The following is a 27,895-nucleotide window of genomic DNA, read 5'->3' on the forward strand; positions in this document are numbered from 1 at the left end:
GATAGATTGCTATCCTTGTTGTCTTGTAAACATGTCCTCTATATATGAACAAACGCACCACACACACACGTTTAAACATATACACACACACACACACACACACACACACACACACACACACACACACACACACACACACACACACACACACACGTTTAAACACACACACACACACGTTTAAACATATACACAACAGTACTAATGCACTACAGGTCACAAGTCACTATAAACACACCACCATCCTGCTTTCATTTCTCCTGCATCAGCAGTTTTTTTTTTTGTTTACATTTGTGACTCTTTGCTTCCTGTGTTTTTATTTTTTTTTATTTTTTTATTTTCTTTGGTAACTTTGTCAGATTATTAACAAATGTTTAGTTATTCATGAGTGTGTGTGTGTGTGTGTGTGTGTGTGTGTGTAGCAGCCTTTCTCTCATCTTCAGCTACATCACTAATGTTATAATTGTACCTCGTTGTGGCTGTTTGTTTGTTTGTTTGTTTGTTTTTGGATGATTTTGTACTCTGGTGGATTTTCTGCTGCAGAGATGATGATTATTTTTAATAGAAATAAACTCACTGGAACAAGCTGCTTCAGTCTGCTCTCCTCTGTCTGTCTGTCTGTCATCTGTCTGTCTCTCTGTCTGCTTGTTCGCTTGCATTTCGGTCCCGATGCTGCTTTATAAAATGCCCTCGACCCAGAATGCTTTGCTCTACTGCTATTTCCATTTCAAAAAGGCCCAAGGAAATATTTTAGTAATTATAAAACGAACATTTAAAAAAAACATGTCATTTTGCTTTCCTGGTCCAAACCTTAAACAAAACTAGATAATGAGGTACAGACCTGCTTCTTCAGCAGGTTTTATTATAGATCATCGGCTCCGTGGGAACAGTGTGTTTGGTGTGAAAGGGCCTGAAGGCGAGGGCACTTTGGAAGCAGCACCTGAACCGGGTGTTAGAAGTTGCACTTTTTTGCTGATGTATCAAACACACATTTTTAAGCTTTTGGAACATCAGCACATAAGTGCAACTCGGCGACGAGTACAAACTAAATGTGAAACAAGCAAATGATTATTTTGTTTGAGAAGCACAGATGTGCGTTATTCAGAGTGTTCCAGTCCTCTGACACCACGTCTGACTGGTATAAAAGCACTGGGAGGACTGGAACAGTTAAAGAAATCTGTGTTACTCAAACGTGTGTGTGTGTGTGATGATTTGCTGTGTGGGGTGAAGAAGCTGAACAACATTAAAAGCTTTAAAAACATTTAGCATGTGTGTGTTTGAGTAATGAGGACATTTAAAAACTCATTTACACATCGTTTACTACAAAACATGCTCAAATGAAACACATTACTCAAACGTGTGTGTGTGTGTGTGTGTGTGTGTGTGTGTGTGTGTGTGTGTGTGTGTGTGTGTGCGCACTACTTTGCATAAGAAAATGCCAGAGGTAAAATTAAAAACTGTAAGAAAAAGAAATTCATTTCAATTCTGATATAAATTTCTGAAGTCACAAAACTTCAAGTGTAGAAAAAACTATTTTATTAACTCTGGTATTAACTCACCAGATGGTGGCGCTGCTCTCAGACAGATGTGTCTGAGAGCAGCGCTGTATCTGCCTGTATCTGCGCTACATCTGCGCTACATCTGCCTCTTTCACACCAACTACCTGCATGTCTTCCCTCACCACATCCATAAACCTGCTCCTTGGTCTTTCTCTTTACCTCCACATTGTTGTCTCCTCTTGTATCCTCTTCTTCTTAAAATACGTGTTCACCACTGCCATTTCCATCCTTTTAGCAAAATCTACCACCATCTGCCCTTCCATATTCCTCTCCTTAAAACCATACCTACCATCACCTCCTCATCATCTCTGTTCCCTTCACCTACATGCTCAATAAAGTCTGCCCCATTCACCAATCTTTCATTCCTACGTTCATCTTCTACCACTTCATCTAACTCACTCCAGAATTTTTAAGCATGAATGTGTATTTATTCCTGATGAGCAGCCATGAAGACTCCCTTAGATGTTATGAGGAAGAAACCTTAAGAGGAACCAGACTCAAAAGCAGAACCTCATCCTCATCTGGGTGACATCAAGAGTGTGATTATAGTCTTTAAACACTACAGTAACACTGGAGAGTGAGAACTAACATGAGCACTGGAGTGTGTGATAATGAGTGATCTTTCTACAGTCTTCTGCAGTCAGATGATGATGTGGAACCAGGAGCTACTGAGCAACTCATAAAATAGCTCAACATCTGAGATCATCACAGATCCAAAACCAGCTTCTCCATGCCAGAGCCTTTAAACACTTCAGGAGGTCCAGTGTCCAAACTCCACATGAAGTGGGATCCAGCTGGCACTGGTACGTCTCTAGATGGTTCGGGATGTTTGCGAGTTTGGCATCTACTTCTTTAAAGTCCATAATCTTCATGAGGTGGGACGTGACTGGAGCTGGAGCAACCTCAGGAAGCCTCGGGATGGGGAGAGAAAGAGAAGCAGTGGAGAGGAATTAGCGTAGCTGCTGCTCATGATATTAACAGCACAAGTTGATAATGTGATGTGATCAGATGTTCTGGAGCACAAGGTTATGATGTGATGTGTGTTATGTGTAGAACTCGCTAAAAACATACGTCTTTAATCTGCACTTAAACTGGGAGAGTGTGTCTGAACCCCGAACACTGTCAGGAAGACTATTCCAGAGTTTAGGAGCTTAAATTTAACAGGAAGCCAGTGTAGGGATGAGAAGATTGGGGTTATATGGTGATATTTTCTTGACCTTGTGAGAACTCTGGCTGCTGCATTCTGGACTAACTGAAGCTTGTTTATTAATGATGCAGAACATCCACCTAGTGATGCATTACAGTAGTCTATTCTGGAGGTCATAAACGCATGGACGAGCTTCTCTGCATCAGATATAAACATGTTTCTTAGCTTAGAAATATTTCTAAGGTGAAAGAAGGCTGTTTTTGTAACTTGGTTCATATGATTTTTAAAAGATAAGTTGCTGTCTAAAATAACTCCCAGGTCTTTTACTGTTAAACTAGTGGTTACAGAACATCCGTCTAAATGCAGGATGAGATGCTGGAGCTTCTGTGTACTGGTTTTTGGGCCGATGAGCAAAATCTCTGTCTTATCAGAATTTAATAGTAGAAAGTTATGGGTCATCCAATCTCTTAATTCTTTAACACACTCAGTTATCCGAGTTAATTGAGCGTATCGCCTGGTTTAGATGAGATATATAGCTGGGTATCATCAGCATAACAATGAAAGCTAATTCCATGCCTTCTAATGATATTTCCTCAGGGATGCATGTATATTGTGAAAAGCAGGGGTCCTAGAACTGAACCTTGTGGCACGCCATAATTTACTAGCATTAGCCTGGATAGCTCTCCATTCAAATCTACGAAATGGTAACGATCGGACAGGTAGGATTTAAACCAGCTTAATGCCTGTCCCTGAATGCCGAAGTAATTTTGTAAGCGATCTAGGAGGAGATCATGATCTATAGTGTCGAATGCAGCAGTAAGATCTAGTAAAACTAACAGCGAGATGAAGCCTTGGTCTGAAGCTAAAAACAGGTCATTAGTGATTGTAACTAGGGCAGTTTCTGTGCTATGATGGAGCCTGAAACCTGACTGAAACTCTTCAAAGATATTGTTCTCTTGTAAGTGGAAACAGAAGTGGGCAGAGACAATCTTTTCTAAAATCTTACACATAAATGGGAGATTTGAAATTAGTCTGTAATTTGATGCGTGTTTGGATCTAAATGAGGTTTCTTAATGAGGGGCTTAATAACTGCTAACTTGAGGGGTTTATGGACGTGACCTAAAGATAGTGAGGAGTTAATAATATTGAGAAGAGGCTCAGCAGCTGTATGGAACACTTCCTTCAGTAGATTAGTTGGAATGGAATCTAAATGACATGATGTTGATTTAGTTTTGGTGATAAAATAAACTTGATCGCACATTTGTATCTGTTCATAAATGGACCTTAAATTATAACTTTTTAACTTTAATATTCAAATTAACATGCGCATGTATAAATATTGATGCTTTATGCAAATGTATGTTTATTATTAGTGAAACCAAACTCAACATAGAGCATGAAAATATAATATTCTTGTAAATGTTTTAAATTAATTATGGTGTTTTAAATTACGTACATCATCAGGACACCAAACGGAACGTTTTCTTTTCTTTGAGTTCTACAGCAGGAGATCTTCCCCTCCAACCCGTGGAAACAGGTCTTCTTGGAGCTGGATTTGTGCACAGGGGCATTTTCATGCCAGATCAGGTTTTGGGTCTCCTGGTTCAACTGAAGGGAAAATGTCTTGCTCCTGCATCCAAACTTGTCCAGTTCAATTGTGTAAATTCAACTTTGTGTAACAGTTTGGGGGAAAAACCACATCAGGGTCTGAAAGTCAGATTTCACATGACCATATTTTTGGCTAAATAGTGTACATTATTAAAAAAACAAGGTTATCTTCATGATGTAAATGTGACAGGACGTCAAAAATGATACCAATATTTCCTGTGTGTGTGTGTGTGTGTGTGGGTGAACAGGAATGGAGAAGATGATGCAGGTGAAAACCCCACAGTGCTGCTTCAAAGCTCAAGAAAAATTAAAAACTCAACTAAATCCTGAGAGCTGAATCAATTCATGTGTAACAGTTCTAAAAGTAAATGCCCCCCTCCCCACACTGACACCCAGTGGACAGTTCTGTACTGCCATTTGTTTTGAACTCTTACTTTTATTATTAAACTTTATTATTGCAAAGTTACAATTGAAATAGTCGTGTATTGAAATGATATTTATTTGTGTGTGTGTGTGTGTGTGTGTGTGTGTGTGTGTGTGTGTGTGTGTGTGTGTGTGTGTGTTTATTTTGTATACCCAGTAAAGAAATAAACAGGTATTTTAAACTCAGAACTTGTGAATAATTTATGTTTCATATACTCATAAATAATTAATATATGTAAATGCAAATTAATATCCTTTCAATTGTCTTTTTGTTAATGAGCTGGTCCTTCTGACACTCAATAGACAGGAAAAGGTATTTTTTCCCCTGTGAGCAAAAAATTCTATTTGAGTGTGAATGTTTCTTGTTTTTTTAATACCGGACTTCCTGTTTTATGCTCACACTTACACATTAGTGGGAAATACAGGCAGGGGAATTTATTTACAGATGTACAGAAACTCATGAATCCCCCTCAGGGATGAATATAGTGATCTGTCTATCTCTAGATGAACAGTGTTAATTATTGATGCAGTACTGCCCTCTAGTGGTCGAGACCCCACTTCATGTTCTTTTATCTATTTAAACCAACAGTGTAACAATGGCACATCTACAAGATAATCCACTTATCTCATGAAGTTAGACCATTTAAATGTGCTCCACTTCACACCTCCATGTCGCGCATTAAACTAGTGAATGGGATAAAATAAAACCTCATGTCTTATTTATTTAATATACAACCCGAAGCCTACTAATAACAAAACTGTTGGTATTTACTGTTCCTGCCGTTTATTTCCTCTAAATACGTCTTGTGCCTCGAGCTGTTTACCAAAATCACCGTATTCAACATAAAAGTTCCACCACACACTAATGGAGCTCAGTGAGATCATCAGGAAATGTGTATAATCGCTGTCTCACTCTGGATGGAACTGAAACTGGATGTTACTATAGTTACAGGTGTTTATAAGCAGCGCATTCATTTAGATTCAACTGACAAATGCTTTGAACTGACGCCTGAACTTCCAGCCAATCACAATCCACTATTCACACCTGAACCCCTTCCAGCCAATCACAATCCACTATTTACACCTGAACTCCTTCCAGCCAATCACAATCCACTATTCACACTGAACTCCTTCCAGCCAATCACAATCCACTATTCACACCTGAACTCCTTCCAGCCAATCACAATCCACTATTCACACTGAACTCCTTCCAGCCAATCACAATCCACTATTCACACCTGAACTCCTTCCAGCCAATCACAATCCACTATTCACACCTGAACTCCTTCCAGCCAATCACAATCCACTATTCACACCTTAACTCCTTCCAGCCAATCACAATCCACTATTCACACCTTAACTCCTTCCAGCCAATCACAATCCACTATTCACACCTTAACTCCTTCCAGCCAATCACAATCCACTATTCACAGTGACCAGGGTGCAGAACTATTTTTATCCTTTTTGCTTAAATATTGTCACTTTTCTTGACACATATGATGCTGAATGGATGAATTATTAATATGACTTGGATTTGGTTTGCTGTTTTGATCCTGGTCTGGGATTCTGCATTTAAACTGTAACATGCTGCAGGCTGAAACACTGACAAATTACATTGTACATCTCTGTGTTGTCTCTGAGAATCACTCCTGCTATCACTCTTCTCCACCCACTTCACCCTGCCTGCACTCTTTTCTTTACTTCTCTAACACACTCTCCATTACTTTGCACTGTTGACCCCAGGTACCCGAACTCCTCCACCTTCTTCTGCCCTCTCTCTCATTCACACACATGTACTCTGTCTTACTTCTACTGACTTTCATTCCCCTTCTCTCCGGCGTGTACCTCCACCTCTACAGGACCTTCTCCACCTGCTCCCTACTCTCACCACAAATCACAATATCATCCACAAACATCATAGTCCACGGAGACTCCTGTCTGACCTCGTCTTTCAACCTGTTCATCACCACTGCAAACAGGAAAGTGCTCAGAGCCGATCCTTGATGCAGTTCCACCTCCACCTTGAACCAGTCTGTCGTTCCTACTGCACACTTCACTGCTGTCACACTGTCCTCATACATGTCCTGCACCACCCTCACATACTTCTCTGACACACCAGACTTCCTCATACAACACCACAACTCCTCTCTCCATCCTGTCTTACGCTTTCTCTAAATCCACAAACACACAATGCAGCTCCTTCAGACCTTCTCTATACTTTTCCATCAAGATTGAATTGGGCAACTACTGCAGAAGTGATGAGGGAGACAGCCAGAAAGATACTTTGTGTAACATCTGGAAATAGAAAGAAAGACAGAGACGTGGTGGTGGAATGAGGAGAACGAGGTTGGAGAAACAGAATTGGGATTGACAGAGTGATGAGAAAAGTAGACAGTGCTAAGTGGAGAGTGTTATAATGTTATAATGATGTAATGTTATAATGTTATAATGATATAATGTTATAATGTTATGGTTATAATGATATAATGTTATAATATCATTAACATCTGGCTATGTACCAACTACCATCAAGCAAGCAATGGTCATTCCTATCTTGAAGAAACCTGCTCTGGATCCATCAGACATCAACAACTACAGACCGGTATCACTCCTCTCCTTTCTTTCTAAATCTCTGGAATGCACTCTTTTTAACCAACTGTCTGTCTGTCTATCTCTCACAGAACAACCGCCACGATCCGAACCAGTCTGGGTTCAAAGCGGCACATTCCACAGAGACGGCCCTTTGGCTGTTTCTGAGAAACTACATGCTGCTCGGCCAGCCAAGCTGTCATCTGTACTTATCTTCCTGGACCTTTCAGCAGCATTTGACACAGTCAACCACAAGACACTTTTGTCAACCCTCAAGAGCCTCGGTATCTGCGGAACAGCATGGGATTGGTTTGCTTCCTACCTGGAAGGTCGCTCATACCAGGTAACATGGAGGGGATCCACATCTGCAACATGCAGACTCACCAGTGGTGTCCCACAAGGCTCTGTACTTGGTCCCCTCCTTTTCTCCCTCTATAACCACTCCATTGGTGAAGTCATATCCTCACATGAGTTTTCTTATCACTGCTAAGAATATCAGATACCTCCATCAGATACCACAGCTTCCGCTCGGATCTCAGCATGCTTGTCAGACATATCTTTATGGATGTGTGCTCACCAACTTAAACTCAACCCCAGCAAAACAGAAGTGCTGGTCATCCCAGGTGATTCATCCCCAGGTCAAGATCTCCAAATAACACTTTATGACTCTCTGCTCTCCCCTTCAGCCACTGCTCGTAACCTTGGGGTAACTATGGACAATGAACTGTCTTTTTCCCACATGTCGCTAATGTTGCTCGTTCTTGTCGATTTTTTCTCTATAACATCCGAAGGATTCGACCATTTCTGTCCATACAGGCTGCCCAGGTGCTTGTTCAGTCTCTTGTCATTTCAAGACTTGACTACTGCAACTCTCTGCTGGCAGGTCTTCCCCTGAACGCTATTCGTCCACTGCAAATGATCCAAAACGCAGCTGCACGACTTGTGTTCAATCAGCCCAAGTTTTCCCACACCACCCCACTGCTGCGCTCCTTCACTGGCTTCCAGTAGCTGCACGTATCAGATTCAAAACACTGATGCTTGCCTACAAGGCCAAAATGGACCAGCACCATCTTACCTCAGTGACCTCATCACATCTCACACTGCACCACGCTGTCTGAGATCCTCCAGCACTGCTCGACTGGTACCACCTTCTCTCAGAATGAGAGGTAAGTACAATTCAAGGCTCTTCTCTGTTCTGGCACCGAGGTGGTGGAATGATCTTCCCCTAGATGTCCGTACAGCAGAGTCCCTGATTATCTTTAAACGACGACTGAAGACCTACCTCTTCCTGAAATACCTAAATTAGCACTTTCCAAGTTTGTAGAATTCGAGTTATATTTATATTGAGTTTGTATTCTTGCATACCAGTGTAGATTTATTCATTACTAGAGATTTAAAGCACTTTGTACGTCGCTCTGGATAAGGCGTCTGCTAAATGCCATAAATGTAAATGTAAATGTAAATGTAAATGTAATGATATAATGTTATAATTTTATAATGATATAATGTTTTAATGATATAATTTTATAATGATATAATTTTATAATGATATAATGTTAGAATATTATAATGATATAATGTTATAATTTTATAATGATATAATGTTATAATTATATAATGTATGATGTTATAATGTTATAATGTTATAGTTTTATGATGTTATAATGTTATAATGATAAAATGTTATAATGTTATAATGATAAAATGTTATAATGTTATAGTTTTATGATGATATAATGATATAATGATATAATGTTATGATGTTTTAATGTTATAATGTTATAGTTTTATGATGTTATAATGATATAATGTTAAAATGATAAAATGTTAGGTTATAATGATATAATGTTATAATGTTATGATGTTATGATGTTATATGTTATACTGTTATAATGTTGTAATTGTAAAGCATTTTCTTCACACATTCTCTGTGCCACTCTGATAGATGTGTGTACACAGTTAATGATACTGTTTTGAATGAAATTTCTTTTTCTGGCATCACAAGGCAAAGTGTCTCAGGTTAATGAATGTGATTTAAATAAGGTGTGGATCGTTCACGATTTGTGCTTTTTAAAACATTGCATTCCACAATTAGTTCCCAATTACTGTTGTAATGAGCTTCACTCTTCTGGGAAGATGTTCTACTAGATTTTGCAGTTATAATTGATATAATTATATAATGTTATAATGTTATGATGTTATAATGTTATAATGTTATAATGTTATGATGCTAGAATGTTAGAATGTTAGAGTTTACTGTTATAATGAGCTTCACTCTTCTGGGAAGATGTTCTACTAGATTTTGCAGTGTGCTTGGGGAGATTTGCGGTGAAAGCTTGGAAATGTGAGATCATAGTCTGAGATCTAATTCACCATTTCATCAATTTGGTGTTTAAAATCATTTTATGTGATTTATTAGGGCTGAATGGAATTGTGATCAGAGATCAGGTCCCACAGCAGTTTTCAATGATGAAAACATTAAAAGGAATTAAAGAAACACACGCATACTTTTTATCAATTCTGGCTACATTTTTATGCTGGAACAGGTTTGGGTCTCCAGATGAAGTGAAGGAAAAAATGAGCATGTGCTTCTACTTGCAATGTAGCGTTGTGTACAAAATCTTCACAAGAAAAACCCAGCTCTGCCCTGCCACACCCACCACGCCCACCATGCCATGCCCACCACAACCGCCACGCCCACCATGCCATGCCCACCACAACTGCCACGCCCACCATGCCATGCCCACCACAACCGCCACGCCCACCATGCCATGCCCACCACAACCGCCATGCCCACCATGCCATGCCCACCACGACCTGCACCATGTTCTTCTAGATTATCTGTGACCTGTGAACATGATGCTCTAGTTTCAGGTCAGGACTGAATGTTAGATTGGGAATATTGTGCCTTTAATTCACATTTATTTATTTTTCAACTGAGAACCAGGAACCAAATAAATGCAAGACACACAAACTCTCATGTCTATAATTTCACTAAAACACTTTCATATCCTTTCTTTTCAACACTAAAGCTTCTTGCTAGGTGAAGTTCTCAACATTTTCATCCTGTTACTTTATTTACCTCCACCCCAGTCACATGAGTTTGTCCTAAATAGATTTGTCTTTGTCATGTATGAGGAATGCTGATTTACATTAGATCCCAGCTGAGGTTTGCAGGAAGTCAGATGGTTTTTGATGCTTTAGGGTTCCACTTTGCAGGAGACTTTTCTGAGCTGCTGCATGAACTTAATTTCAATACGCAAAAGTTACAATTTATTCATCTATTACATTTATTAGATGAAGGAATTTTCTAGCAACAGGTCCTGCGACTCTGAACTTTTAGGTCCATCATGAGGCTGAATCTCTTTCTTCTTCTCTGTCTAAGCGGTAAGTGTGTATTTCATGACTAAAATCTTTTCATGCCTGTAATCTACTGAAAACTAATTGACCATCATGGGCAAGAGGACATGAACAAGAAAAGTAAGAAAACAATGTTGGCAAAAAATTCCAGATGAGAAACAGATTTGAGCTGAAGTTCAGCAGATCAGAGACACGCTGTAGCTTAACAATAACAATAACAACAACAACAACAACAACAACAATAAAAAATGGAGCTTGTTGGTGACAATGATGCCACATTTGCAACCTGAAGTTCTGGACCTGAGACACACACACACACACACACACACACACACACACACACACACACACACACACACACACAGATCCTTTACTATTCTCAGTGTTGTTATGTTGCAGTCTGATACTACAATCATTCAGATTAATGTTTTGTTAGAGGGTCATTATCACAGGGTCATTAGCCAATCAAACTGGGGGTAAATGTTACATCACTTTCACTAACATCTTCCTTTTATTATTATTATTATTATTATTATTATTATTATTAGTAGTAGTAGTAGTAGTATTATTATAAGAGATATGATACACTGTGGTAGCAGATCTGCTTCTCTGTTAGAAAGTGTGCTACACACCTGCATATTAGACGTGTCCGGTGCCGAGTGTGGATCCATTGTGTGTAAAATTGAAACTATTACCCACAGGCCTCAACCCCATCACCAACCTTCCAGCCATCCTGCACAATTACACCTTTATCCCATCAGTGCAGACGTGGCCAGTGGCCCAGAATTACTGCAGGACCTTTTACCATGACTTGGCTACTATCAGTACTAGCGATGACCAGGCAAAAATAATGGCACTGGCAGCACAAACTTTGACTGGGCAAGCCTGGGTGGGATTGTACAATGACATCAGCAGTTGGCAGTGGTCCTTCCCAAACATCTCATTGATAAGAACGGGTTTCAGCCAGTGGTACTCCGGGCAGCCTGATAATGCTGACGGGAATCAGTCATGTGGAGCGATTCATCTAGGAGGATACTGGCATGATATTCGCTGCACATACCTGAAGCCCTTCATATGCTACAACAGTGAGTCTGTGTGTATTACTGATTAGCTGTCTGGTTTCAGAACCATTAGCTACCTGTGCTAGTGAACTGTACCCTGCTCCACAGGTAACTACAGCGATGCTGAGAGGTTCGTTGGAGTCACCACTCCGCTGAGCTGGATGGACGCTCAGGCTTACTGTCAACACTTTCACACCGATTTAGCTTCTGCCATCAACTCAAGTGATAACAGCGAGCTAAGTTATGTGGTGTCACTTCAGGGTTTCTCTTGGTTTGGACTTCACAGGGACACTTGGAAGTGGTCGGATGGAACACAAATGTCCAACGTAACATGGCTCTCTGGCCAGCCCAATAATTACTTTAAACCAGAGAACTGTGGCAGTTTTAATAACGGGTTTATGAGTGACGAATTGTGCATTAAAACTTCTCCTTCTTCTGTCACACTGGTGAGTTTTTACACTGCAATATACATGCTAATTATGCTAAACTTCACCTTCTTCAGAAGGTTCTGTTGACAGCTTTATAAATCAGCACATATCAAAATAAACAATTTCCAAAGAGCAGGAAACTTGCCAATTATTAGTCAGCAAATTAGCAAATTAGCAGGTTGCTAAACAAGTTTATAAGTATATAAGTATGGAAATAACTAGCAGCCTGAATCGAATGAATTTTCTTATCTGCATTCAAATTCTTTACGTGATTAAAAAGAAACCTATAATATATTGTTTAATTAATTATATCAATAATTAAATAAATATGTTTACATTTTAAATCACCACTGCAGATAAAACTCCAGCCAATAGAGATCAAGTTACAGTTTAGAATTAATACGTGAAACATGTGACTATCAAGAAATGTTGATGTTTGACTCTGTATGTGTTTGTTTTGCTCCAGTTATTCCGGTAAGGAAACATCAAATAATGAATTTCCAGGTTCTGTCTGATGGCACAGGGTTTAATCCTGCTTTCCAGCTCACTTTTTTACAGTTAGTGGGTCATGTGGTGATAAATTTGATCAAATGTTTTATGAATATGCTAATCAGACTGGTGATGCTAACATTACCCTTGTGCAAATCTAATCTACAGATAAATCTGAAACTGAAGGAACACGACATGCTGTTGAACTCCGCCGTGCGCTTCAGGCTGCAGCCAGATGGAAATCTTTTCTACAGGAAACGCAAATATTACCCCTAAATCCTTTTATTCAGGTTCTGTACCTTTAGATATGATGAGATATGATAATATTCTTACTTTTATGGTGTATGTTTCCTTCTGTAGATTCTGGGATTATGAATAATCTGTACTGGGTTTATGAATAGTCTTCTGTATATGTAGATAATGTGATAATAATCTGAATATGTAGATAATGGGATTAGGAATATCCTGTATATGTAGATAATGGGATTAGGAATAATCTGAATATGTAGATAATGGGATTAGGAATATCTTGTATATGCAGATAATGGGATTAGGAATAATATGCATATGTAGATAATGGGATTAGGAATATCCTGTATATGTAGATAATGGGATTATGAATAATATGCATATGTAGATAATGGGATGATGAATAATCTGTATATGTAGATAACGGGATTAGGAATAATCTGTATATGTAGATAACGGGATTAGGAATAATCTGTATATGTAGATAACGGGATTATGAATAATATGCATATGTAGATAATGGGATTAGGAATAATCTGTATATGTAGATAATGGGATTATGAATAATATGCATATGTAGATAATGGGATTAGGAATAATCTGTATATGTAGAAAATGGGATTATGATTGTTTGAAGCTGTTGATTGGTCACTTGGACATAATAGTATATCACATTTACTTTAATCATTCGATGGAATTTGTCATTAAATGTAGCCAGAAATTGATTAAAAAAAGCATGTTGTGTGTTTCTTTAATTCCTTTTTCATTTCCATGATCTCTGATCACAATTCCATTCAGCCCTAATAAATCACTGAAAATGATTTTAAACACCAAATTGATGAAATGGTGGATTAGATCTCAGACTATGGTTTAATATTTCCAAGGTTTCACCACAAATCTCCTCAAGCACACTGCAAAATCTAGTAGAACATCTTCCCAGAAGAGTGGAGCTCATTATAACAGTAAATGGGAACTACAGGTAAAATGTGATGTTCCAAAAAAATGACCACCGAAGCCACACAATTGACTGCACTGTTCTGCTTCTGGTTGGAGTTTTGATGCACTTTATGGCCAAAGGTTTGTTGAAAACTGACTATAAGACTGGAATGTGGAATGGGATGTTTAAAAAAAGGTCTTTCATTATCAGATACAAAATAAAATAAACAAACAAACAAACAAATAAAAGTTTAAATCTGACATGTTTGAAACCTTCAGCACTGATTAGGTTCCTTTTATTCTGTCCATCAAAATATTTTCCATTGACTGAAATAAAAATGAAATGAATTTCCAAATAAACGAGCACTAAACTGTAACACGTACAAAAAACCCAAACAGTATTTAAAAATATATACAACTGGAAAATATGAAACACCTCACAACTGGAAATTCTTTCAGACATTTATTTTACATAAAAAAAAAAAGTTGTGAACGGATTAAAATCGAGCTGTAAAGTTTCCTGTATTGCGAGATATTTACTTTAAATCATGTATAAGATTAATGAAGTGAGTAAATGTCTAAAGCAGCTCGGTTTACCAGAGAGAGATTTCTTTCATGCTGTCGCCTGAACATTTTTCACGTCTATCTGGTCAATTACACGTTTGCAAATATCCAGGCTTTATCCAAATTGTAGAGAACAGAAACTAAAACCAGACTAAAACAAACTAAAATACAAAAGGAAAGTAATGAGGTGCAAAAGATAAACATCAGATCAAAGCTACATACACACCTGAAAATCAGCTGAATTCAAAATATAATAAAAAAAGGAAAATACAAAACAAATATCTCTGGACTGAACATAATAAAGGAAAGAGTGACCAAGCTGCCACTACTGGGCCCCTGAGCATGGCCCTTAACCCCGAGGCTGCTCAGTAGTAAATGGAACTCAATGCCACAGAGGAAGCACTAAATCTGTATGTTTAAATGCTTTTAAAGAATCTCACACATGCCCATGTAGATCAGATGACTGACTGGACATCAAAACCAGTAGAGTATCAAAAGTGCACCTTAGAGGTGCCACAGGATCATTCAGAACATGCAAAACGCTGGATTCTGGAAACTTCTTGATGCACATTTACACTTTTCTCTTGTCAGTTTTTCATATTGCTGACTCCGGCAGTAAAGAGAAATACATTCAATAATCTGTGTTCCCTTTTAAATAAACAGGAATAAATCCAATTTTCTGCTCATTGGGTGAATGTCAGATAAATTCCCCTGTTGCCCTGGAATTCTGTGTGTGTGTGTGTGTGTGTGTGTGTGTGTGTGTGTGTGTGTGTGTGTGTGTGATATAATACAACCCCTTACACTACAAAGCTTCCTGACTATTTTACATTTCTCTACTAAGCATAAGTTGAAACAGTTGTGCTTTAGTATTGTGGAAAGAATCAGGAGATTGTGTACCAATGATGATGGACCTTACTCCATCTGTCATTTCTGGCCTGTTAAGATGGAACTCAGGGATCACCGGTTTATTGAAGGTAGTGTGAAACGTGTACAGGTGATTCACACCCTGAGAGGAAATGCGGTAAAAGGACAGCGTTCCCTCTGGGTAGTCCAGGTACACTCCAAATGTTTCTGGACCAGGTTTTGGGCGAGGATATACACACATATATATTGTTTTCATACGTGCTTCTTCTTCATGGATGGCAGAATACTGGTCCTTGTTGCACATAAACTTTAAAGATTTTCCCATAATGCCGCCTTTGTCGTCCTTTAATGCTAGACAGACAAAGCCAGTCCATTGTACCTCCCAGTAAAACCGTCCACCTTCCAGTTTTTCCCTGCAGGATGCCTTGACCCACTTGGTTTGTTTGTTGGTTATATTTTCCAGGTCATAGTACATATCTTCAAACTCTGGCAACCAAGCGATTCCTTTCCTGTCTTGAGAACAAATGAGGTCATATGTGTAATTGATGTTGAGCTCTTGGTAGTCTAGGGAGAAAAACATAAACATTTACCTTCTTTTATTGTCAAAAATGTCAATCATTTGACAATGTGCTTTTTAATTTCAGAGTTTCAAGGCTGGTGGATGTGGAATCCACAATGTAAAAGATAATAATGCATTACTTAAGGTAGTGTCCGAGGTTAAATTGCTTTCATGCTGCACATCACACACCTTTAAAGTTACCATATTATACCATACCACACACTTCCTTTGGGATTCAGCTCATGCTGTTGTTCTGATTGCTTCAGTCAGGTGTGTGTTTATCTTTAACTTTGTTAAAAACACACCAATAACCTTTCCTGTAAAAACCTCCCAACAACACAATGCTCCCACCATCATGACTCAAGTGTGGGATTGGAGTTATTCAGAAATAAGTAAGGAACTTTATTGTCTTTGTTGTCGAAGGGGCGCCAGTACACGCCCACTACAGGAAAAACACTTTAAACACGTCTGCTGGCATGGTGCTGAACGGACAGCGGCAGTTTAGCATCAGTGTCATGGAGTGTCTAAACCTGGATGAGAGAAGGCGGGCCAGAAAAATTAAACCCATGATCAGGAGCAGAGCTGATCTTCACCATCTGTGAGGAGACCAAAGTGTATAAAAGGAGGCCATGGAGCCTGGGGAGGAGAGCCTGACTCTGACTACACTAACAGAACGTATCTCTTTGTTCTCCCCCACAGGCAGCAGCAGCAGTAGTCTGGCAACTCTCCAACAGCAACATAAACAATTAAACATTTAAATAGTCAGACAAATGAGAAGCTGCCCCCCTTTTTACAACTTTATCTTACCAGAGAAACTCTCCAACAGCTTTATGATCTATTGCATCTTCCTCGCATGAAAGCGTCTCAGGCCGAGATAACACAGGACTCACATACGCTATTAGATATGTTGGTATCTTATTGCACCAACCTCTTCACTAGACCTTTTATTGATTCATTGGGTTCAACAAAACCTTTCTGACCAAAGTATGGTAATCCCTGGTTGTAATACATTCAGATGTTAGTCCCAGTGGATTCTTTTTCAGTTTGTTTGGAATGTCATGAGTTCAAATCCCAGTCACTGCAGCCACTGCTAGGAAGGCCCTTGTTTAGTTGAATGAATTAGATAATTGTAAGTCACTCTGTAAAAGGGCATTACCAAATTCAAATGTAAATGCTCTTAAATTCCCTGTGTTTACTCCACAGTCCATGTCTGAAATGATTCATACTTTAATGGACTTGAACGTGTGATAACATGGAATGTGTGGAGCTGATCAATTATCTTTAACCTCAACTGTATATAATTTAATATTTAAGTAAATAAAAGGAAGCAGGATGTAAAAGATTTCATAGACACTCACATTTCCAGAGACCATTTGCTAGTCGTGACTGTCCATCATGGTCCAATCTACACAAAACACACACAAACATTTTGTTTAGCTAAAACTGTGTGCATATTTGCTCCATTCTTTAGCCCTACATGGCTGCAAAGAATAAACGTCCTACCTAACAACCTTTCAGCAGAAAAACATTTTTTTATAAATATAAGATAAATATAATATAAAAGCTAAGTAACAAAAAAAAAAAAGCTAAGTCTTGAGAAAATGGAGTTGTGGTTGAGCACTGGTTTGTGAATGGAGGGTGGAGCCAGAGGAAGTATGTGGTCTACCAGGACATGCGGATGGTCAGCTGCACCCCTGAAGCACTGGCAGTAGTTCTGCTTGTTGCCATTCTGCAAACTTGGTTGCTGTGTCATAGTGCTGTGTGACATAGATCTTGTGGTGCAGGAGCAGTTTGTTGATCGACTACCAGGAGAGACAGTAAAATGGGTCCAGTGCCACTGCATTGCTACTAGAGGTGGTTCAGTCGGGTGAAGACCACTTGGTGCAGGGGCAGGTAAGCCTTGCAGTTGGTGTTCTGTGTGTTGAAATTTGATGGATCTTATCATGCCATTAGAAAGAACTGCACAAGGGCATCCAATGTGTTAGTTTTGGTCGCCTATAGAATGTGATACTCATAATTGGTACCTTTGTGCGTAATTTTTCAGCATTGTGAGGCACTATTCCTTGTTATCTCACGAGGTCCTAACTGACCACAGCACACACAGAATTTTACTCATTTGTTTTCACCTCATAGAACACTGTACTGAAACACTCCCATTAGTAGTGGTGCACGACTACCCCATTTTTTGCCAGAGAACAAAAAAACAGGTAATTCAGGAAGAGCTCAGGGTGTGCATTAAAATATTTTCAATGAATTAGCATACATGTAATCAAATATACATATTCATTTAAAGTGAACTTCATTTATGTACCTTAGGTTGTGCAGTTTGTAACATGGATCATGAAGTAGGTTAGTAAGGAGCTTCTTTCCTAATTGTTCTGGATGATTATAGCTCACATCAAGATCATTCAGGACTGATGATGGGTTTAAGCTGAGAGCTGAAGCCAAAGAAAAGCAGCCCTTTGAACTAATGAAACATCCTGACAACCTGAAAGACAGAAGGTGAAGCTGAAAGTGAAGCAAATTGTGACAAAGGAGTTACCATTCCAAAATAATGTCAGATAAAACACAACTGGTATCTTGAAACTAGATATGATATTGGCCTCAGTTAACTAACAGGGTTTCTTTAATAAGAAAAACAGTGAGATCAGTTGTGGTGCAGCTGAGTGAAAACTCTGAGTAGTGATTGAGGGTTTGGCTTGGGCTCGAGAGGTGTGGTTTGGGATGAGCCAATCAGAGGTTTGGAGTAACAGTGTTGGAATAACTGTTGTAGCGGTTGAGTTGTGTGAGGAAGTCACTGGAAGAGGTTGAGATTTTTTGTAAAAATGCTATGATCATACAAATGTGCAAATGCATTTATTGTTTCTTTACACAGCTGAATAAATCTGGAGGCCAGACATTGGCTAGATGACTTGGATGGAAAAAAACATTATAAACATTTTTCAAACCCCAGTTTCTGGAGGACGCAGTTGGGATTTTTCAGTCCGGCAGCAAGAAGGTGAACTCCTGAATCCTGAAGGTCATTATCTTTTAGGTTGAGTGATTTAACCACAGAGTATGTGGCCAAGGTCACTGCCAGATATAAACACGATTTCCTTGAGAGGTTACACTGTCTAAGCCTGTGGGAATGAGAAAAAAAGGATTTATAAATTCTCTCATGCAGTCAACCCCGATTATTCACGGTTCAGAAAATTTGCGGGTTTTCATTCGGAACCTAAGTAACAGCAAGTTGCGGATTATCTCAAAATTTGCGGGAATCGGTAGTGGGACCAAATGTTCAGGAACGTTAAGAATAACATTTTTTATGTGTTTTCACTAACAAATTTCATAAAAAATGTAAAAACATTATTGAATTAAAGTGACATAATATCTAAATTAATTCAATAAGGTACTATAGGGGCTGCGGGGGTGCATTTAAAATTCACAGATTTTCGGAACTGATTTTTTACCACGCACACCTGGATCTCATCATCACTCATGCCTCCACTCTCTCTGGAGCTCCAGGCATAACAACGCTCACCTGGGGCCCATCATCACTCCACCCCGCTTCTATATAAGCTCCTAATTCACTCCCACTCCCCGTTCATTATTGAATGTGTTGGACGCTACGTACTGTGTGAATGGGTAGTTTGTTTTCTGTTCTATGTCTTCCGTTCTGTCCGGACTCCACAATCCCGTACCGGCTGCGCTTCACCTCCCCGCGCATCTCGGGGCTGCTAGCGCACCTCGGACTCTCTCAACCGTAGGACTGCCGTGTGCTTGTGCTTGTGTGTGTGCTTGTGTGTCTCTCTCTCCCTCACACTTGTATTAAAACCCGAGCGAGCTGTACTCCGGCTTCCGCCTTCTGTTTTCGCTCGCACCCTGACAGAGCCACCTTTCCAGCACCAGGATATGAGCTGCAACCGAGTAGAGAAAACTGTAGTTAGCTGCCTAACTTAGGCAGCGCCACAGGACAAGCCCATGACCACTCCAAACCACATACCCCCCCACACCAACCCCTGCCCTGCTGACTTAAGAAGCACCATTGAAAGCCCAGGGTCCTAAGCGGTCTGGGTAAAATCTATGCTGCACTCCTGCAGTTGACACAGACTTCTCCTCCCAGGAGGATTGGGGAACCACAAAGGGGAGTGGCCACTATTAAAGGTCTGGTCCCTACACTACCTGAGCCTCTGCCTCCAGCCTCTGCCAGTAGAGACTGTCCAGAGTTTCCTAAAAACCCAACTCACTCACAGGAGGACCATAAGAACCAAGTGATGACAGAAGCATCCCTCACAGAATCAACTCGCATACTTGACTCAAGAGGAGGATAGTACAGATGAAAAGAGGGTGAGTCTAACAACAATGCTAACCCAGTCTCTGTTTCAGCAGAACACCCATGAGGCAACTTTAGGTGAGAACAGAAGGAAAACAATCACATGAAACACTGTTTGGGACAGGTGTTACAAATAAAGTGGGCAAATGAGCAAAAGGCCATGTGCTTACAACCACCCTTAATTTCAGGATAAAGGAATGAGAGCTCCTTTGCTACATTATCTGAAAATGTGACGTTCTCAAAATGGTTCTCACCCCAGTGTCTGTAGCTGACAATGAGGACTCATTAGTCCAGGGTAGAGTTGTTTTACTCCCACATCACTGGTGCTGCAGTTGTCCAGAATCAACTCTTTCAGAAATGAATGCTTGAGGGCTGATGACAGATATGTACAGCTCTCAGCACTGATCTGACTGCCAGACAGTCTGCAAAAAAACACCAAGTTAGTAAACTTTAATAAACATTACTAAACTGATATTGGCATGAAACATTGGCAAGAAATGATGAACTGTCTGTGGTGTCAGATTTAGTATATTCTATTAATACATTGTTATTTCATAAAAAATGAAACTTGATTGGTCTGGTTGATGCACTGACATTTGTTCTTTCTAGCATTATTACATGCTCTATAAAGTCGTCAAATTCTCAAACTCGCTCAAATCCTTACGCTCGCCCATTTCTCGTGCTTCTAACCCAGACATGGGCAAACTACGGCTTGGGTTGGGTTTATTAATCCGGCCCGCAGAACGTGACCAAATTCTATTAAAATATGTACGGGTAAACATTGTTCAATTTACCTTTCCCCTGTAATGCCCACATTTCCCTAAAGATGTCACACTTCAGCTCCATTGACCTTGTTCGCGTGCAATACTCTCTTCTTCTCTTAAGAGAGCTTAATCTGATACTCTTAAAAAAATTGGGACAGTTTGACAAACACCTCGGATCTATCTGTGTTTATTGATGCACTGGCAAAATATATATTAAAATATATATATATATATATATATATATATATATATATATATATATATGTATGTATGTATGTATATGTATGACCCGGCCCCTCTGTCAAATTTTAGAACCCATTGTGGCCCGTGAGTCAAAAAGTTTGCCCATCCCTGTTCTAACACATCGGATTTGAGGGCAAAATGTTCACTTGCTGTCTAATATTTTCCACCCAAGGAAGTGCCCTTTGACCTGGATGGTTTCAGATTCAGGTGATTGCTCCCTCTGGTGGAGCGGAGGGGTCATTGTTGGGACCGTCGTAATGTTATGCCTGAACTGTGTATATAAGACTATAACACTATGGAAACAGAAGGTTGGTATTTCCCTAAACATGTACATGTGTAATGTTTAATGAATTTGAAAACATTTTGTAATAAATTGTAAATTTCCCTCACCTTAATATTTGAAGGTAACAACTGGGACTCTGAAGACCTTGAAGGACCCGTTTCATACCATTCAAAGTTAAGTTGTTGTAACTGATGTCCAGCTCTTTCAAGTTACACTCTGATGACTGAAAAGCTGAAAGCAAAATGTCTGCACAGTCATCTTTAAAGAAGCAGGAAAAGAGTCTGCAAAAAGACAAAGAAAGTATTTGGTCATTCTGTAGTTTTTCACTATAAAGTAGTTCATAGGTTGAGATGGGCTTAAAAAAAACCCTCAAATTTAAACATTATAAGTTCAAATGTATTTTAAATGGTTTTATTTTTAAGAAACAACAGTCTGGTACACCGTGACAAACACTGAAACCATCACACCATAAACCCCAAATCTTATTGTAATTATTCAATTCTGTTGAACTATTTAAAGTATTTACTGCATGGTATCTAAAGGAACACACTCCCTGTCCATGAGACTGATGTTACCTAACGAGATAATAGTCTTATGTATCGCCTCACACATCAGTTTCATTGAGCCTATAACATCATAGTGTGTGTCAATCACGCGACTATTGTTTCTTATTTAGAAACACTTACACTTATTGGACTGACTAGGAATAAGTTTGCTAACATTAATCCTATCAACTGTTTATTACAAAATATTTCATAACCTCACGTTAGTGTGTGTGGCTGGGGGTGGGGTCCCATCAGGACAGCATGCAAAAGAGATGCTCCTGATTTCTCCAGGTTGGTGTGACTGATGTTTAGGTTCTGCAGTCTGCAATAGGGACTGTTCAGACCAGAGTTAAGAGACTCCTGATGCAATAAAAATTGTGACTGAGGTCCAGCTCTCTTAAGGGGTTATCTGGATCCTGAAGTGCAATCGCCACAGTCGTTCCACATTCTTTTGTCAGTCCACAATCAGCCATCCTGCAAAAACAGATATTCAACTGAATTATATTCCTGGGTTGCTCTTACCAATCATCTCCATAAATCCTGCAAAGTGAAGCGACATAAACATAATACACACGATCAGATCTTACAGATGGATTTCAAAACCCAAGTAAAAACCTATCGAGAAAATATAACTAATAAAATGCGTAAGATTGATGAACGCACAAAAACACTGAACCTTGAAGTGGATGACCTGTAAAGGAAGAAGCCCACATCAGATTCCTCTCCTGTCAGCCAAGAGCAGAAATCTTGGAGGCTGAATCTCCATTTTTCAGTGAAACTGTGCCTATGAGAGCCTCAGATACCCGTTTTTGGCTTAGAGGAGAAGAACATAATGCTACTGTAGCTCATCCACCTGAAGGCATGCTGAGATGATTTTCTGCCCATCACAGTTTTACATCCTCATGTTCAAACCAATCAGACCATTTTCCTCTGATCAACAAGGAGTTTCAACCCAGTTCTGATCTGTTCTGTTCTGATTTTCTAAAGCACTTTTCTCTGTAAACTCTGCATTTATTGCATTTGGTCAAAGCCTTTATCCAGATTACAATCACAAAATATATGTACAGATGAAAAAACAGATGAAATTATTAGATTGTAAGTAACAGCAGTACACAAATATAAGTAACTGAATTAAAAAATAAAATATTACTGAGATAAAAAAAAAGAAGTTTCACTCACAGAGCACGTCTACACTTCCTCACAGCAGGCACAAGCCTCCTACGTCCTTCATCAGATGTGTTGAATTTATTCAGATCCAATTCTTCCAGGATTTCTTTGGACATCAGAATGAGGTAGGCCAAGGTGGAGCATTGTGCTGCTGTTAATCGGGGCTTTGTTTGTTTTCCTATAGTCAGAAATCTCCTGATTTCCTCTGCCATCGAGTGGTCATCCAGCTCCAGAAGACACTGAAAAAGGTTTATGCATCTCTCTGAAGAAGGAGTTTTTCTGTCATCTTCTTCTCTGAGCATATTTTTGATATACTGCATAGTTTCATGAATGTTCTTCTGCATGTTCTCTACTTTCAATGGGATGGACTTCAGCAGCTGCAAATTGGGCTCCATTGAGAGACCAAGAAGGAAACGAAGAAAAAGGTCCAAATGCCCACTTTTACTCTTCATGGCATTGTCTACTGCATTTTTTTGTAAATCATGCAAGGTCAACTTTTGTTGAGGAACCTTCAATGGAAGGTCAGATTCATTGTTACACTCAAAATCATTATAATAGCTACTTTCACTGGATGCAGAGTCGTAGTCTTCATCTTCATCAGAGAAGTGTAGAGCACGGTGTGCTGCGGCAGGTTTGTCTTGTCTGGACTGCATCGCATTGATTCCTTCAACAGCAAAAGTGTGGTGAACAAAAAAGGCTGCATGATACTCCTGAAAGCTCAAGTGCACAAAGCTGTAGTTCTTTTTTGAAAACATGGGATCTTCTTCTCTAACAATCTCAGTAAACACTCCTGACCTCACAGAGGCTTCAGCGACATCAATGCCATAATCTCTCAGATCATCTTCTGAAAACACAATGCTGCTTTTCTGAAGTTTTTCAAAAGCCAGCTTCCCAAGTTTCAGTATGATCTCCATATCAGAGTCAGAAAGCCTTAATGGATCTCTTTCTGTCCTTCCCAGATATTTTCTCTTTTTCTCATTCGTTTGGATAAGCAAAAAGCGTGTGTACATCTCAGTAAGAGAGGATGGGATTCTTTCATGCCCTTTGATTAGCATTTTTTCCAGAACCGTTTCTATGATCCAACAGAAGATTGGTATGTGGCACATGATCTCAAGGCTTCTTGTGTCCTTCACGTGTGAGATGATCCTGTCAGCCAAGGTTTTGTCGCTGGTTCTTTTTCTAAAGTACTCCTCCTTCTGCAAGTCTGTGAATCCTCGTACTTCAGTCATACGTTGGATCAGATCTGCAGGGATGCTGTCTATGGCAGCTGGCCGTGAAGTTATCCACACCAACGCAGATGGAAGCAGATATCCTTTGATGATGTTGGTCATCAGCTCATCCAGAGATGCCGGTTTGGAAACGCTCGAGATTCTTTTGTTCTCGAAATCAAATTTGAGCTTGCTTTCATCTAGACCATCAAAAATGAATAAAATCCTACAGCTGTCATAATATTTAACATCCTGAAATTCTTTAAGCTCTAAGTGGAATTCACGGAGAAGCTCATGAAGACTGTACTTCTCATTAATGATGGAGTTCAGTTCACGAAAAGGTAAAACAAATATCAGATCGATGTCCTGATTGGCTTTTTCTTCAGCCCAGTCAAGAATAAACTTCTGCACCGAGACGGTTTTCCCAATTCCAGCAATTCCTTTAGTCAGCACAGTTCTGATTTTACGCTCTACGTTTTTGGTACCATGCTTCTTCTTATCGTCAGGGTTCTGCTCAGGTCTTTGTTGGTTAAATGGTTTGAAAATCTCATTGCAGTTAATTGGCATGTCCTGTTCAGTAGATGTCTTGAACGCAGGGTCAATCTGCCAAACCTCATGCTCCTTGTTCACGCCTTCTGTTTCTCCCACTGTGATAAAAAGCTCTGTGTAAATCTCCCTGAAGAGAGTCGGGTTTCCTCTTCTAGCAATTCCTTCAAATATGATCTCGAATTTCTCTCTCAGGTTCGATTTCAACGTTTTACTGACACTGAATATGATGTCAGATGCTGAAAAATGAGATAACTGCATGTCAGGAGAGATGAAAACACAGATCACACTTTTGTATGATGTTTAACATTTTTCAAAACTCTGTTGTTCATAAATAAGCATTTACTGATTATTAACTCTCGATCCAGAGTCCAGTGCCTAAACCACTGAGCTCCAACCTCCAGTTTACATTCTAAACATCTCAGAGGGCAACCACTCTCTGATTAGGATTAAGAAGAACTAAGAGTTGGAGATTAAGGGATCAGGGTTAGGGATTAGGTGTTGGGTATTTATAGTTCAGCATTAGGGATTAGGTGTTGGGTATTTATAGTTCAGCATTAGGGATTAAGTGTTGGGGATTAAGGGTTAGGGATTAAGGCCTGTGGTTAGGGATTAACTAAGAGATAATTAAGGGTTGGTGTAAGGGATTAAAGGTTCAGGGTCAGGTATTAAGGGTTGAGGATTAGGGATTTTGGATTAAGGGCTAGGAATTAAGAGTGAGGGATTAAGGTTCAGGAAATAAGGATTGGGATTAAGGGATCAACATTAAGAATTAGGAGGGTGAGATTAAAAGTTGGGGATTAAAGGTTCAGGTTCAAGGGTTCAGGGTTTGGGTTGGTGTCAGGGATTACAGGTATTTTTGTACACTTTATTCTTTCACTTTGCTGAAGAGTGGAAGGAAAATAACCGTCTTACTGGTATGAGATGCTCCACACTGGGTTGTCTGCTGGGACTGAACTAGAAGAACATGCAGAGTAAAGGAATGAAGTGCTCAGATTAATGAGGAGTTCATAATATTATGAAGATCATGCTATTTATAAAAAAAACTATTCAAATGTTTGTACCTGCTGTAGGTTTGTGTGTTTCAGTTGTGATATTAACATTTCCTTTGATGTGACAACCAACCAGCTGAGGTGCAATAACAGCTGCATTGTCCTGAGCTGTAATACAGGACTTGGGGGGAACATGGGGTAGGGACGAAGATGCAGGAGTCACTGAGTCTTCCTCCATTTCAGAGCTGAAATAATAGATTTATTATTATATATAAATATATAATAAATATCATTATTATAATAATAAATATTCCTCGAAATCATCGTTCACATCTGAACAGAAACAGAGGAGATTTTTGAACATTTAACTGTGATCACATTCTACTGTGGTGATCAGTTGTTCTCATTATGACCTGTAGATGGCAGCAGTGCGTATATACTGTATGTTCAACAAACAGATACCTGCCAAGCTGTTATGCTCGTATTATATCAGGTTGAGAGCTGAAAGAAGAAAATAAAGAAGTCACATGTCAGTTCATACAATAGTGTTCTGTGTTTTAAGGAAAAAAATCCCCACATCTACCAGGCTTTTCTTTTCAGAGACATTTATGGGTGGAAATCTGATCCAAGTTCGAGATCCAAGTTCGAGACCCCAGAGACTACAGATGTGTCATGTCACATCTTTCACATCTGTCTCAGACTGAAGGTGTTCTCCTGTCACACATCCTTCACTCAGTCGAGGTGCAGATACTGATGTTTTAAAAGACTCTGACATGTTCTTCAGTAAAAAGTAGTGTTTTAGTGTCACGCTGGAAACTGAACCACATATTAATATTATGGCTGTCAATTGATTATAATAAATTAATGATGGTGTTTTAATTTACATAAATCATCAGGACACCAAACAGAACCTTTGCTTTGTTTCCACACGGACGGTTAATGAGGTGATACCGGAGAAACTGTACCTTCTCTAACTTTCATACGGATTACAGAATGAGAGAATATTCGTTTTCTATGTGAACTGGTTGAGTTTTTATTCATTTATATTTATTGTGTCTGTGAGGTAAATATTCACTGAGATTCCAGTTGTTTTATTTTTGTGTCTGTGAAGAGAGATGATAGTGATGGCAGAGAGCGCCCCCTGTCTGCATTTTGTTGTTGTTATGAGTAAACGCTTTACAGATTCGAATGATGCATTGCTTTTATCTGTGAGATCAAAAAAGTTCATTTCAGCGTTAAAAGAAAAAAAAAAAGCGTTTGTCGACCCTCATTATGTTTATGTTTACTGATGATAAGTTCATGTTCGGTGGAGTTTATTCATAATGTTATTAAATTAGTGTGGTGTGTGAGAAACAGGAGATGATCCACCAGTGGAGTGAAGAAGCAGCACAATGACATGAAACATGTTGATGAGCTGAAAACGGTGCAGTGAGAAGAATAAATATTGATGATGTCATCAAACAGATTAAATCTAAAATAACGAGTCTGATGTGAAAATGTAAGAAGTAGAAAGAACAGATATTTGTGTAAAATTAGTGAAAGTGAAAAGTTAAAAAATAAACAGTAAAAAACTGAAACCAGAAAAAATCCACTGAAGTAAAATAACAAAGTGTTTATACTTCATTACTTCCCTCCTCTGATTGTGAGACATGTAAATCTGTGTGTGTGTGTGTGTGTGTGTGTGTGTGTGTGTGTGTGTGTGTGTGTGTGTGTTTGAAAGTGTGTTGGTCAGATCTTTTACACTTTTGTAAGAACGTTGTAAATATATTTTTACAAACGTTATAAATAATAATAATAATAATAATAATAATAATAATAATAATAATAATAAGAGTCACTGGTGTTTAATCTCCTGAAAGTCCTGACCTCATCTGCAGCTCGTCTCTGCTCTCACTCTGCGGAAGAATCAGCAGAAGAAACGAGAGAAAATCCCGGAACAAGTTTTAGTTTCGTTTTGTGCAGAAATGAAACGTGACCGAAATGACGTCAGAAAAGTGCTGAA

At 39.2% G+C, this 27,895-nt stretch overlaps 3 protein-coding genes across 6 annotated transcripts in view; 2 read left to right on the forward strand and 1 right to left on the reverse strand.

Moving 5' to 3' along the window:
• Positions 1-4,786, forward strand: part of lpar2b (lysophosphatidic acid receptor 2b) — a 16,916-nt gene extending 12,130 nt beyond the window's left edge. For all 4 annotated transcript variants that reach the window (XM_046837158.1, XM_046837157.1, XM_046837160.1 and 1 more), the window contains exon 5: positions 4,552-4,786. In XM_046837158.1, the coding sequence (XP_046693114.1) occupies positions 4,552-4,641 (90 nt within the window). In that variant the 3' untranslated portion in view covers positions 4,642-4,786. The remainder of the gene's footprint in view (positions 1-4,551) is intronic.
• Positions 4,787-9,998: 5,212 nt separating this feature from the next.
• LOC124378571 (macrophage mannose receptor 1-like) lies at positions 9,999-12,937 on the forward strand. The gene is made up of 4 exons (XM_046838300.1): positions 9,999-10,197; positions 11,385-11,768; positions 11,853-12,190; positions 12,830-12,937. The coding sequence occupies exons 1-4, from the start codon at positions 9,999-10,001 to the stop codon at positions 12,935-12,937; spliced, it is 1,029 nt and encodes a 342-aa protein (XP_046694256.1).
• Positions 12,938-14,107: 1,170 nt separating this feature from the next.
• On the reverse strand, positions 14,108-26,703 carry LOC124378572 (NACHT, LRR and PYD domains-containing protein 3-like). Its single transcript, XM_046838301.1, has 12 exons — positions 26,356-26,703; positions 25,966-26,138; positions 25,817-25,858; positions 23,160-25,140; positions 22,325-22,454; positions 22,201-22,214; positions 21,543-21,716; positions 20,400-20,567; positions 18,782-18,952; positions 18,145-18,321; positions 17,192-17,238; positions 14,108-15,838 (listed from the first exon to the last, which is right to left on the reverse strand). Exons 2-12 carry the CDS (start codon positions 26,129-26,131, stop codon positions 15,234-15,236), a joined length of 3,675 nt encoding a protein of 1,224 aa, XP_046694257.1. The 5' UTR covers positions 26,132-26,138; positions 26,356-26,703; the 3' UTR covers positions 14,108-15,233.
• Between the last annotated feature and the right edge of the window lie 1,192 nt (positions 26,704-27,895).

Source organism: Silurus meridionalis, chromosome 24, assembly GCF_014805685.1.
Source record: "Silurus meridionalis isolate SWU-2019-XX chromosome 24, ASM1480568v1, whole genome shotgun sequence".
Classification (NCBI taxonomy): domain Eukaryota; kingdom Metazoa; phylum Chordata; class Actinopteri; order Siluriformes; family Siluridae; genus Silurus; species Silurus meridionalis.